Source organism: Euprymna scolopes, chromosome 36, assembly GCF_053919585.1.
Source record: "Euprymna scolopes isolate OS-2025 chromosome 36, ASM5391958v1, whole genome shotgun sequence".
Taxonomy (NCBI): Eukaryota; Metazoa; Mollusca; class Cephalopoda; order Sepiida; family Sepiolidae; genus Euprymna; species Euprymna scolopes.
The window spans coordinates 66,125,681-66,138,215 of NC_136517.1; the positions used below are offsets into that span (position 1 = coordinate 66,125,681).

At 39.0% G+C, this 12,535-nt stretch overlaps 1 protein-coding gene across 4 annotated transcripts in view; it reads right to left on the bottom strand.

Annotated features, from left to right (window-relative positions):
- LOC145260560 (ataxin-3-like) overlaps positions 1-12,535 on the bottom strand; it is a 231,505-nt gene that overhangs the window by 174,552 nt on the left and 44,418 nt on the right. For 2 of the 4 annotated variants that reach the window (XM_080118803.1, XM_080118806.1), the window contains exon 1: positions 2,573-2,611. The exons of 1 other annotated variant lie outside the window; for it this stretch is intronic. In XM_080118803.1, the coding sequence (XP_079974929.1) occupies positions 2,573-2,596 (24 nt within the window). In that variant the 5' untranslated portion in view covers positions 2,597-2,611. Of the gene's footprint in view, positions 1-2,572; positions 2,716-12,535 lie in introns of those variants that run through there. One more of the 4 variants, XM_080118804.1, reaches the window with a different exon arrangement.

Below are 12,535 nucleotides of genomic sequence, written 5' to 3' on the forward strand. Positions count from 1 at the left end.
TGCATTCCTTAAAAAATCTTGTGCCCTTGGAAATTAATGGTAATGATGATATTGCATCAACAGAGTTTATATAAGAAGGAGGTCCCTTTTTCTGTCCAACCTGTTCAGTTCCTAATGATGGAACATCACCCATGGTGTGCTGCGATTCCTGTGACAGCTGGTACCATTTTAGCTGCGTAGGAGTTAATCAGCAAGATACCTTAGGGGGTGGCTTTGTTCTAATTGTAAGGATGAAGCTCCGCAGGTCATTCCACATAGTGTCATTAGCTGATGTCTGGATGCATGAGAATTATTGAAGTTTAAACTGGAAATTGATAGCAGACAGTGGTACACATTATTATTAAGAAGTTTTAACTGAATTAAAGTTATAATTATTGCAGCTCAATTTGAATTGTCAACAAACAAACGCATTAAGGTTAAGAAGTTTAACTGAATTAAAACATATTGAAATTTATAAATTTGTCCGAGTTAAGAGTTATGTATATTGGATTAACTTGCTATTTGTCATTTATCCGACCGTATTATTAATTAATTTGTATTGGGAAAAAGTAATGATTATCCATTATTTTTTTCCCCCCTTCTTGACAGTGTGTGAAAAATTCCATTACAACCACCATTTTTCTTGTTTAACCGCTTACACAGTTCTAGTAGCCGGTCCGTGATTGGTTAATTTTGAATGAGTCAAGGGAATTGCTTGGTGCCCTTTTTTGTACAATACTTTTATTTTTAGTCCACGTACAGAACTCAGCAAAGGAAGGACTCCCTTTTAGCAGCTCCCACACGAGAAGGGAGCTACGTCAATTTCTTCATGTTGTATCACCAAACTGTGTGTAAACTGAGGATCACATCTCTACAAGCAGAGACACTTTTATATTGCTGAAATTATCCTAATTACAGGATGACATTCATGAACATTTCTTCATGTTTTATTTTTACCAAATATTGGAACTTATCTCAATTCAACTAGAGTCCCAAGCGACTCGCATTATGCCTGATTATAGGCCTCAACATTCTCGCCGAGAACACAATGAATAGACATGGATCCTTTCGAGGAAAAGAGAACTACCAACTCCAACAATAGGAGTTTACACTACTGGGTCCAGGATATGGAGACAAAACTGGCCCACCGTTTTGCAATTGGACCAATGACTTTTTTTTTACTGTTGTTATTGAATAAATTTTGAATTGAAGATATGCCTTTTTTAATTTGCGGTTTTCTTTTGCCTCTGCCAGGGAGGAAAATAGTTTGTGAGAATTAAATTTCTCACACTACTGATGTATTATGATTAAAAAAAAAAAAAAAAAAAAAAAAAATGAGGGAGGGGCGGTCACGAAATTTTTACACACATTTTGTTTGAAATTGATTGGCTTTAAATTGAATATTTGGTTCGGAAATACAATAATAGTTTACTTTAGATTGCATAACTCTGCACGAAAAAAATTGACCATAATGCATCAGTAACTATGTAAACAAGACGCAACCATCTTGCAAAGTGGCCTCTCATAGTCAGTCAAACAGAAATAGTAATGTTTTCTTTTATCAAATAACTTTCTTTTTTTTTTTTTTGTCAAAAGAACGATAAAAAAATAATTAATGGTTCTTAAATGGTGAAGAGCGGCAGTTTTTAAAGATTGGCGTAAAGTTAATATTTAAAAAAAATGAAAACAAACTTCGTGTAACTAAGGAGAAAAATACAAAAACTGATCTGAAATATTAGTTTTTTTCTGCTCCATTAAAGATTTTATCAATAAATTTTCAAAAAACGCGACTAAATTATTTATTTATTTTTTTATTTATTTATTTTTTATTTATTTATTTTATTTTATTTATTTATTTTTTTTTTTTTTGCACAACAAAAAAGTGATCAACCACCAACAATTAAGGAAAGAAACAGGAAAAACTTCGTTAGTTTTTTTTTTTTTTTTTTTTGCTTGTTTTGTTTGAAAGCATGTGTTATTGTTTATGCTGTTGTATTGTTATTGCCGATGGAATTTTGTGAGGAGGAAAAAGAAACAAACAATCGGAATCATCCAGACGTACAAGATTTTATAGAAGATAATTTTTTTTTCTTTAGTATTTTTATTTAATTTTTAATGAAATTCATTTTATTAATAAATGTTCACCGAACCTGCTCGTTTAACAAATCAAGAATTTATAATGATGAAATAATAGTAACTAAAGAGACATTTATAACAAAAAATATTTCCCAACTTTCTCCATCTTTTACTAAAAAAGACTAATGCTGGTCCAAAACAGACAAATCATAAATACACGTAAACAAAACTCAAGAAATAACAAAAACAATTAATCCTTTCGGCAAAACAATTTCCTTCATAAACATTAAGAATTTCTTTAATAATTTAATAAATTTGTATTATAGTTCCCTTTTTATTTATGATAAATTTGCAAATACTCGACTTTAGATGCTAGGCTTCGAAACACAGATCCAAAACTACAAACATTCTGTAATGCCAGAAAAATGATCTTAGAGTCATAGAAGAAGATTCTATGGGGTTAAAATTAAAATTAATGGCCAACTCATACACGTAAGTGTTTCGATGTATGGCTTACCTTTTCAAATACGATAGCCTCCATCAGTTACTTGGCGACTCGGTGGTAACATGGAGTTGTCCGCCCCTTTATTGCTGGTACATATAAATTGCGGAATTCGGAAACCTACATAATCGGAATAACGATGTTTCCGAAATGGAAAGCATGTGGATTTGGTGACATTTTATTTGAGAAGTGCAAGATTAATTCTTGGAGTAAAAAAGAATGTTTCTTTATAATTAGCATTTTATTTGACTTTAATGCTAATCAAAATTAAGAAATAAATTACTTAATCAAATTTGAAAAAATAAAATAAAATAATGTCTACTTTACATCTGAAAAGCATAGTCTAAGATTGAATCCATTTTCATACTTTTTACAAACTTGTAGAAAATGTTTTGAAAACTGTTAATATTTTAATACAGGCATACCTAAAATTTATAGATCTTTAAGGATCATTGAAGACAGATAATTTTTCATAATTTTAAAAGATATTAATGTGGGAAGCAGTGGCATAAATGACGATAACTATTGTTCTGCCCTTTTTCAAACAGATTCTGTACTGTACTAACAATGTTCAGGGTGCATTCATTTCTTGTGTTAAAAATTAAATAAAAATCCAATTACGTGCGCAAAAAAGAAATTAATAAATTACAGAGGCACAAAGATTTTTTTTTAAAATACGTCCACGCAAATTCTGTGGAGAAAAAAACTTAAAATGTGTTTTGTTCAGCGGACGTAGTTGAAAGCATACCATATGACAAAGACGTGCACTTTTTAACCAATCAACGCTCAAAGAAAGATTTAATTTTCAAACCTTTTTTCAAACTCGCCTGGGAGCCTTTCGAAAAATATATAAACGAACTAATTAGAGTTATTTGTTTGTCTTATTGGGAGCGACACCTCTAACATCATGCTGGCCATATGAATACAGCCCATTTCAGCCCAGTCAACTATTTTTCAGATGGGCGCCAGCCCCGGCCCCAGGCCAAGCTTAGTATCTGTTCCGGCAGATATTGCAATCAATGACCATATGTGGGGGAAACCCCACATATAAGACCACTGTGGCAATCAGTTATTGGGCAATGTAGGAGAAACCCTTCATACCAATTATCACTATCCAGCTCCCCTACTCCCCGGGGAGGTGGTTCCCATTTCCCCAATCTCTCCACATTAAAAAACGGCCTTGTGCCTAATTTGCTCAGTAGGGAAGCAAATAAATACATAGCCCCAGCCCAGGGAGTAGAAGGAGGCTCCCGAAGTGATGACTGACACTACCAGTCACATGGACCGAACCTACCTGCCGAAGGATTCCCAGCAACACCAGACGTCTCAGCAGCAGTTCAAACAGCCCTTATCAGGTCTAAACAACCAGCCCTTATCAGGGCTAATAAGTTCAAATGTGGAGAAATGCGTGACTTACCTGGAAAGACCACGTGCGGGTCGGTCACCAAAAATAAATAAAAAGAAAGAAAAGAAACGGTCAAGACTCTTATTTATAGAGTAGTGATCACGTGAGTTAGAAGAATATGCAAATAGAGGTGAACGATTTTGCGATATAAAAAGCCTGTGTTGTTAAGAGGAGGGGCAGACTGTTGGCAGAAGTCAGTGCTGTCAGACGTGCTTTAGAGTTTTGTTATTATATGCTGTGTTCGAACGTTGAGAGAGAGAAAAGAGAAGAGGAGGAACCAAGAAGACATTCTGCAGATACTTGACTTTGTGTTGGTAATAAGCTATTTCGGCGCTTGGTGTGCGGTTACTAACAATGGACAGATTCGACATTCGCTTAATACCCGAGTTCGACGGATCTACCACTGGACCGGCTGTCGTTGAATGGATTGAAAAGGCAGAGAAAATCTGTAAACTGTGCAAAATTAAAGAACCAGCCACAGTTATCCCTTTGAGGCTAACCGGAGGGGCCTATGCAGTCTACCAACAACTCGGGGATGAACCAGACTGGGATGAAATCAAGCAGAGCCTGTATACAGCGTTTGGTACAGATCCATTTGTTGCGTGGCAACAGTTCACGAGCCGGACACTTCAACCCAAGGAAACAGTCGACGTGTACCTAGCCGACCTGCGAAAATTATCTGTACCGTTTGGTGGGGTCAACGATAAAATATTAAGCTGTGCTTTTTTGGTAGGCCTACCCGAGGAGGTCAGTAAACTGTTGCGGGCATCATCAAGAATCGATGAATTGTCAACTGATGAGTTATTGGCCCGAGCTCGAAACATCTGTAAGGAACAGGAACCAATTGCAGCAGCAGCTCGTTTTCGACATGGAGGTAATGTGGACTCTCTTCCAGATAGTAATAAGCATGCCACCCCAGTGTGCTATAAATGTGGGGAGGCCAATCATTTTGCTAAAGAGTGCCGGAGTGATAGGAGAGGTGTATATCCACAATCAAAGAGACCAGTGCAATGCTATCGCTGCAATAAGTTTGGGCACATATCTCGCAACTGTTCGGGAAACGAAGTTGGGGGCAAGGTACTATCGCTACCCTTGCCCCCTGCCAACCAATAAACACAGGATTGCCTGTCATTAGCGTTAAACTTGATGATATGCAGTGTTCAGCACTTATAGACACGGGGTGTTCCCGGTCTATAGTTAGTGCCCATTGCTGTCCGGTGTGGCGGAGGAACCCAGTCGGCGTTATGACCATCAATGGCTTATCACGGGTATGTTGTGGTGAAGGGACAGTCACAATCTGCACTGAGAAGGGTGACACAGCTAAAGTTGACGTTCTGGTGATGCAGGAGAAACCCCTTGGCTACGACATGTTGCTTGGAATTGATGCAATACAAGCACTAGGAGGCGTTACAATCACAGCAGCTAGAGGTATCAGGCTTGGAGAAGGGAAAGACGTCTGTGCAGCCATGTCGATTGAAGAAAAGGACTTCTGTGCTACATTTGATGACAACGAAAGGGTGTGGACTGCAAAGTGGAAGTGGGCCATGGGCCAGGAACCAGATCGGCTGTGCAACACGATTCCAGAGTATGCAGTTTCTACCAAGAATAGGGCCGCATATGAAGAAGAACTTCAGATGTGGATTGACAACGGTTGGTTAATACCATACCCACAGAAACGTCTGGGACCACCCAAGGGATTAATTCCGCTCATGGCTGTTGAACAACCTACCAAAGAAAAAATTAATCCCGTAATGGATTACCGAGAGCTGAATCGGCATGTTGATGCGTTTACCGGAAACGCAGATGTGTGCGCTGCTAAACTGAGAGAGTGGCGTCAAAAAGGGAGCAATGTAGCACTTCTGGATCTAAAGAGGGCCTACCTGCAGATACGTGTCCATGAGTCATTATGGCCGTTTCAGACAGTACTACTCAAGGGAAAACTATATTGTTTGACACGTTTGGGTTTTGGCCTAAACGTAGCACCCTTGATTATGACAACCATTATTAAAACTGTTTTGATGCAGGATGAGACCACAGCAAAAGCTGCTTCAGCCTACATAGATGACATCTATGTTAATGAGGACATAATGTCTGCGGATGCAGTTCGAATAAAACTGAAAGCGTTTGGGTTAATAAGCAAAGACCCTAAGCGCCTAAAGGATGGAGTGCCCGTGCTAGGCCTCGAGGTCTGGGAGGAGGGCAATACGTTGCGATGGAAACGAGGGAGCCCACTTCCAAAGTTACCCAATGTATTAACAAGACGTACTGTGTTTTCTATCTGTGGTAAATTGGTAGGACATCTACCTGTCTGTGGATGGCTCCGATCGGCAACAGGAGTGGTGAAAAGACGAGTGACTACAGTAACAAAAGGATGGGACGATGTTGCGGATGATGATTCTCTCCAACAAATGATGGCTGAAATGTTGTCCAGAGTGCATAGGAATGACCCTGCCCGGGGTGAGTGGCAAGTGTCTGGAAACGAACTAAATGCATGGGTTGACGCAAGTTCGTTGGCTACAGGTGTCGTGTTGGAGCAACTAGGTGTTGTTGTGGAAGATGCATGCTGGCTTCGTCCGAAAAATGATGCCCAACATATAAATTTGGCAGAACTTGATGCCACGTTAAAAGGTCTTAATCTCGCATTGCAATGGCAGACTAATGTTGTGCATCTCCACACTGACTCATTGTGTGTTTACCATTGGTTAACCGACACCTTGACTGGAAAGGCTCGAGTTAAGACTAGAGCTGCAAGTGAAATGCTAGTACGAAGGAGACTAGCAATAATTAAGCGTCTAGTTGACGAATACAGCTTGCAGGTAGACATTACGTTAGTCTCGTCGATGCAGAATTTGGCTGATAGCTTGACTCGAGTACCAAAGAGGTGGATCGATGTAATGAGGCAGGGATCCGATCTTCAACAACAAACATGCGCGACTGTAACGGATCAATTAACACCTGACCAGATCCGTATGATACACCAGCAGATTGGACATCCTGGAATTCAGAGGACTGCATATTTTGTCCGAAGAGTATGCCCTGCAACTACAAAAGCATCAGTGAAAGCAGCCATACGTTCGTGTGAAGAGTGTCAGAGAATTGATCCGGCACCATCCCAATGGCAAAAAGGGAAGCTCGAGGTGGAGGGCAACTGGCAGCGAGTAGGGATGGACATAACACATTATGGGGACAAACATTTTTTGACCATGACGGATTGTGGCCCGATGCGTTTCACAATATGGCGCCTGTTGACACGACAGGATGCAGCCAGCATTATACAACAGTTGAGAGCCGTCTTTTTTGAACGTGGTGCCCCGATTGAAATTCTGACTGATAATGCCGCCACATTTCAATGTCAAGAATTTCAGAAATTCGTGCACGAATGGGGGATTAAAATGCATTATCGGTGTGCATATTATCCCGAGGGTAATGGTATAGCAGAACGGTGTCACCGCACCATCAAAAGAATTGCAGCCAGGACGCAGTGCTCTATTCCAGAAGCTGTGTACTGGTATAATATAACACCCAAGGACAATGCAACACCAGCAACTGCACCAGCCAATGGGATTTACCAATATGAACAGCGTGTGAAAGGAGTTGATGCCATACCATCAGTGGTGAGTGTTGTCAATACACCATATCAGGTGGGAGACCTTGTTTGGATAAAACCCCAAAATGCTGGGTGCACTACGAAATTTTTCCGGGGAAAAATAGACGAAATCATAAGTCCTCAGACCATGTTGATTGGTGGCATACCACGTCACGTAAAAGATATCCGCCCTTGTTATACCTCTTCTGATTCTGAGGACGATGAGGAGGATCACACACCGTTCAGAGATGATCCTGATCACTTACTGCCCCTTCAGGTGAGCATAGAAACACCACCAACAGAACCAGATGAGGGAATGATGGGACATACTGATGACAATAGTGAGGAGAGCGATGGACACAAGGAAGTAATGCCTCATCGAAATACTCGACAGAGACGAATACTGCCCACCCCCCGTGATTGCGAAACCCCGCGAGAAGGGATGATGGAGCATACCGAGGAGATGTCGCCTCCGATTCTTCGGAGAAGTACCCGACAAAGACGGATACTGCCCCCCTGCCCTGATTGTGAGACACCGCCTATGGAACCACGAGACAGGATAATGGAACAGACTGGTAGTAATGATGGTGGTAATGAAGAAAACAGCAATGAGGAAGTGCTGCCCCCAATTCTTCGAAGGAGTACCCGCCAACGACGATTGCCCGCATGTCCTGTTTGTGATCATGAGATCAGGGGGGAGTGTGGAGAAATGCGTGACTTACCTGGAAAGACCACGTGCGGGTCGGTCACCAAAAATAAATAAAAAGAAAGAAAAGAAACGGTCAAGACTCTTATTTATAGAGTAGTGATCACGTGAGTTAGAAGAATATGCAAATAGAGGTGAACGATTTTGCGATATAAAAAGCCTGTGTTGTTAAGAGGAGGGGCAGACTGTTGGCAGAAGTCAGTGCTGTCAGACGTGCTTTAGAGTTTTGTTATTATATGCTGTGTTCGAACGTTGGGAGAGAGAAAAGAGAAGAGGAGGAACCAAGAAGACATTCTGCAGATACTTGACTTTGTGTTGGTAATAGTTCACTACTGCTTGCCTCCTGAGACCCACCAGTAGCAAACTTCACTCCCAGTCTCCATCACTTCCAGCTCACTCCAGTGGCTTCCTGCTCATTCCCACAGCCTTCCAGCCCTTGGTGGCTCCAGCTCGCTCCAGCGCCTCCAGCTTCCTCCTGCAGCTTTCCTGCAACCTCGCCTGCACCTCACTCCTCCGACCTGCTACCTCGCTTGCACCTTGTTCCTTTGGTCTGCAACCTTGCTTGCACCTGGCTCCCTATTGACCGTCCGTTCCTTAACAATGATCCTCTATTCTCAGTGTTGTCCATTCCTTAAAACTGATCCTCTGTTCTCAGTGTCATCCATTCTTTAACATTGACTCTTACGTTCTCAGTGTTGTCCGTTCCTTAACACTGACCCCTGAGTTCTCAGTGTCCACTGTCCGTTTCAGATCGCCCTGACCTCCAGCCGATTGGTCCAGACCCAGTGAGCAACCCTGAACCAGGCTACATCTAGAATACCTGTTCCAGACTTCCAGACGTTAGTCTCCAAGGACGTGCAACCTTCCAGACAACCAGCATCCAGATCATACGATTTTTCGCGACAGATTTGAAAACGACGATGAGATGAAAACGAGAGGCATGTTCTCATGTCACGTCGGAGCGATAAAAGAAAAAGAAAGAAGGGAAAAAGGGGGGAAGAAAGAACGTTTAAATACTTTTTGGACCAGCTCCAAAACAAAATTGCTACTGCTGATATTTTAGTTTTTGGAAAAGCGTTAAAAAGACAATCTTCTAAATTTTCTCATTGGTCGCGTGTGTCATGTTATAATATCTTCAACTACGTCAGCCAGAAAGTTGTCCATTTTATTTTTGTTGTTGTGAGAAAAGCGTGTGTGCGTATTTGAAATTATGTTGTTGCTGGAAGAACTTATTTTTGTGCAAAATGTGTAGAGAAATTGAAATAAATAAACGTTTATTTATTAGCGCGCGCGAGTGTGTGTGTGTGTGTGTGTGTGTGTGTGTGTGTGTGTGTGTGTGTGTGTGTGTGTGTGTGTAAGTCACAGCACACAATGGAGAATCGAATTTTTCTTTTCGCAAGAAAAAGTTATAATTGCAATTGGCGAAAAATGAAAATGGAAAAAAAAATGCCGATAGTTTCATGAGAATACAGTATTTAGATGTAACTGTTAAAAATTAAATAAAACATTACCTATAAACACTCATAATTATAAAAAAAAATAAATATAAAACGATTTATTTAGGAATTAAAACTGCAGGATAAGTTTCATACATAAATTTAACGTAAAGTAAGTGTCTTTTTCCAAAACATTCTAGTGTGTTAGGGCAGTTAACCAAACACAAAATATTTTTTTTCTATTAGAGATAAATTATGTGCATTTATTTAGGAGGGATGGCTACTTTTTTAAGCGACTACGCATGGTTTTATGATGTTGCCAAGCGAACTTAAGTTAGTGGTAAACAATTGAGTTAACATCCATAAAAAATTAAAATGGCCTAGAAATGATGAATATTTAACGTTAAATTTATATTCAAAACTGATTTTCCACTCAAAATACTACACTGATTGATTTTTCTTTTCGTCAAGTGTTTTAAGGGTTTCACACTATAGAAGTAATATTTCATTTTGGAATAAGGATTTAGCCGAGACTGTTGATCTACAAATTTATTATTATTATTGCATCTCGCTTCATTTTTTTTTTTTTTTTACAAAATCAATTTAATAACCAATTTTTTATAATTAAAATAAAAATTTCACTTCATTCATAGAGAGAAGGCACTGAATAGTTAACAAAGCCTACGACCTCTCTATGTTTAAATAGTAATATTATTATTTAGAAATTTAGAAATTCGTTCATAACAAGGTGGGGGGGCGTTGTTAAATAATTTGTTCTTACAAATTTTTCTCATTTTGCCTTTCAATCGTCGACTATTTTCAACTCTTTATGAAAATTTTCAAGTAACATGTTGTACACTAATGACAAACTGATACAATCTGGCTTTGTTTTTAAATCAAAAAAAGTCTTTTGCTGTCTTACAATTTTCAATCAATTACAAGGAACACATTTGAGAAAAAATATACGTGGAAATTATTAAATTTCAAAAGAATCGGAATCGTATTGGAATCGGAAATTTAGAACAAAATCGATAACTGTATCGGAATCGGGAAAAATTTTGGAATCGTCCCATCACTAGTAGTTAATAACTGGAATAATCATTGTGATTCCTCATCCAGGTGGACTGACCATTATCCTGCCTTGGCATCAACTTTACTGAACACTTTGGCTTTCGCAAAGCCTGAGTTTAGTTCTTCCACTGTCAATATTTTATGTGAACATCTCTTGAGGCTGGTATTGAGTTTCTGTGGGTCCATGCATATTCAGAGAGACTCCTCATTCTTCATGCTGTATGCCAAGCTGGAGCACCAAACAACAAATGAAATAAGATAAACATCAGTAGTAAATACAATAGCATTTTATTGAGTGAAAGAAAGTCTTGAAATATGTTTTATTAGCAGATACATGCATACTTCATTTAAGGAAAGATGTTTGGTGCTGTTTGCATTGAATGTTGTGTTGGGGGAAAAAAGTGCAGTTTACTCTGACGCCTCATTGGCTGCCAGTGATGATTTACTATTGCCAACGTTCATTATAGTGGCTGTGTCGAAGCTGCTATTGATAATGTTGATTGTTGTTGTTAAATCAGATTAGAGCATAAAGCACATGAAAATCGTGTCTTAGAATTGCATGAAGTGTTCCTTTTTGGTTGCAGCTATTTGTTAAGCTGCAAGATTGCAGGCTTTTACTCCTAACACTAAGAGCTGAAAGGCTCAGTAATTGCATGTGAATTCAGAGAATATACAGCCCAGAACATGCAAAGGAATAGTGTAGAAGCAACGTTATAAAAAAAGGGTTACTTATCTTTCTCTCATAAAAAAATTATTTTCTTGTCGATTTTCATATTCTAAAAAAAGCTCTATTTGATTATCCAAAACGATTCTGCTTGACCAATCAACATATACTCAATTTTGCCAAACTGAATGCAAACGAACCTTATTTTTCCTCTTTTTCAAACAGAATTCCTGCTGTCTGTTTTTTTTTTTGTTGTTTTTTTTTTATGTTAAAGAACTTTTTATTTATTATAGTTGGACCTATTAAAGCCACAAGTAAAGGTGTACAGAAAACACACAAGACAGAAATAATAATATAGAAACGTCTTTGCAAAACCAATTGTGTTTGCAGCTTTAAGAAGTCTAACTATAATAGCAAAAAAAGGTTTTCACCTTTCAAGAAATTAGACTGCCTACTGAATGTTCAGATTCAGGTGGTCAAATTCAAATTAAGAAGTGTCCTTACTTGCTGATTGGGTGAGATCTCATTCTAATAAAGATGGAGGAATAAGTTTATTTTTTGCACCAAAATTGGGTGTCTGTTGATTGGTGTTGGCCAATCAAATGAGACTTTTTAGAACAGGAGCGTGTGCTATATTCACATATTGTCTCACAAACATAAGAATTATAAAGGGACACTTACTAGCACGTGTTCCCTTACTTTCAGTCAAAACAGCCAGTCTAAATTAAAGGACAGAAATTCCCTGACATTTCAGGAGTTAGCCCCTCATTTTGATTGGTGAGCCAATCAAATCACAAGAAACCGGTTGCTAAGAGGAAAAGGCGACCCTAGGTGTCAGGGAGTAAAAAACAAGAGGGTATGGGGGAATGAGCCAAGTGGAAAGACAATTCAGAGCAAAATAGAGGTCCTTGCTGACAAAGCAAGGGATATTGATAACAAAATGTTGGAAGGGAATTAATTAATTGCAAGTTCATCTCTTTGACAAAAAGGAATTGTTTAGATTGTAGCTCGAATCCCTCCAATGAGGAAATCACCATTTCCTTCATAAACTCAACCCCTCCATGGGTACCAGCAACAAAGCATTTTACCTTCTCCGTGCGAGGCTTAGAT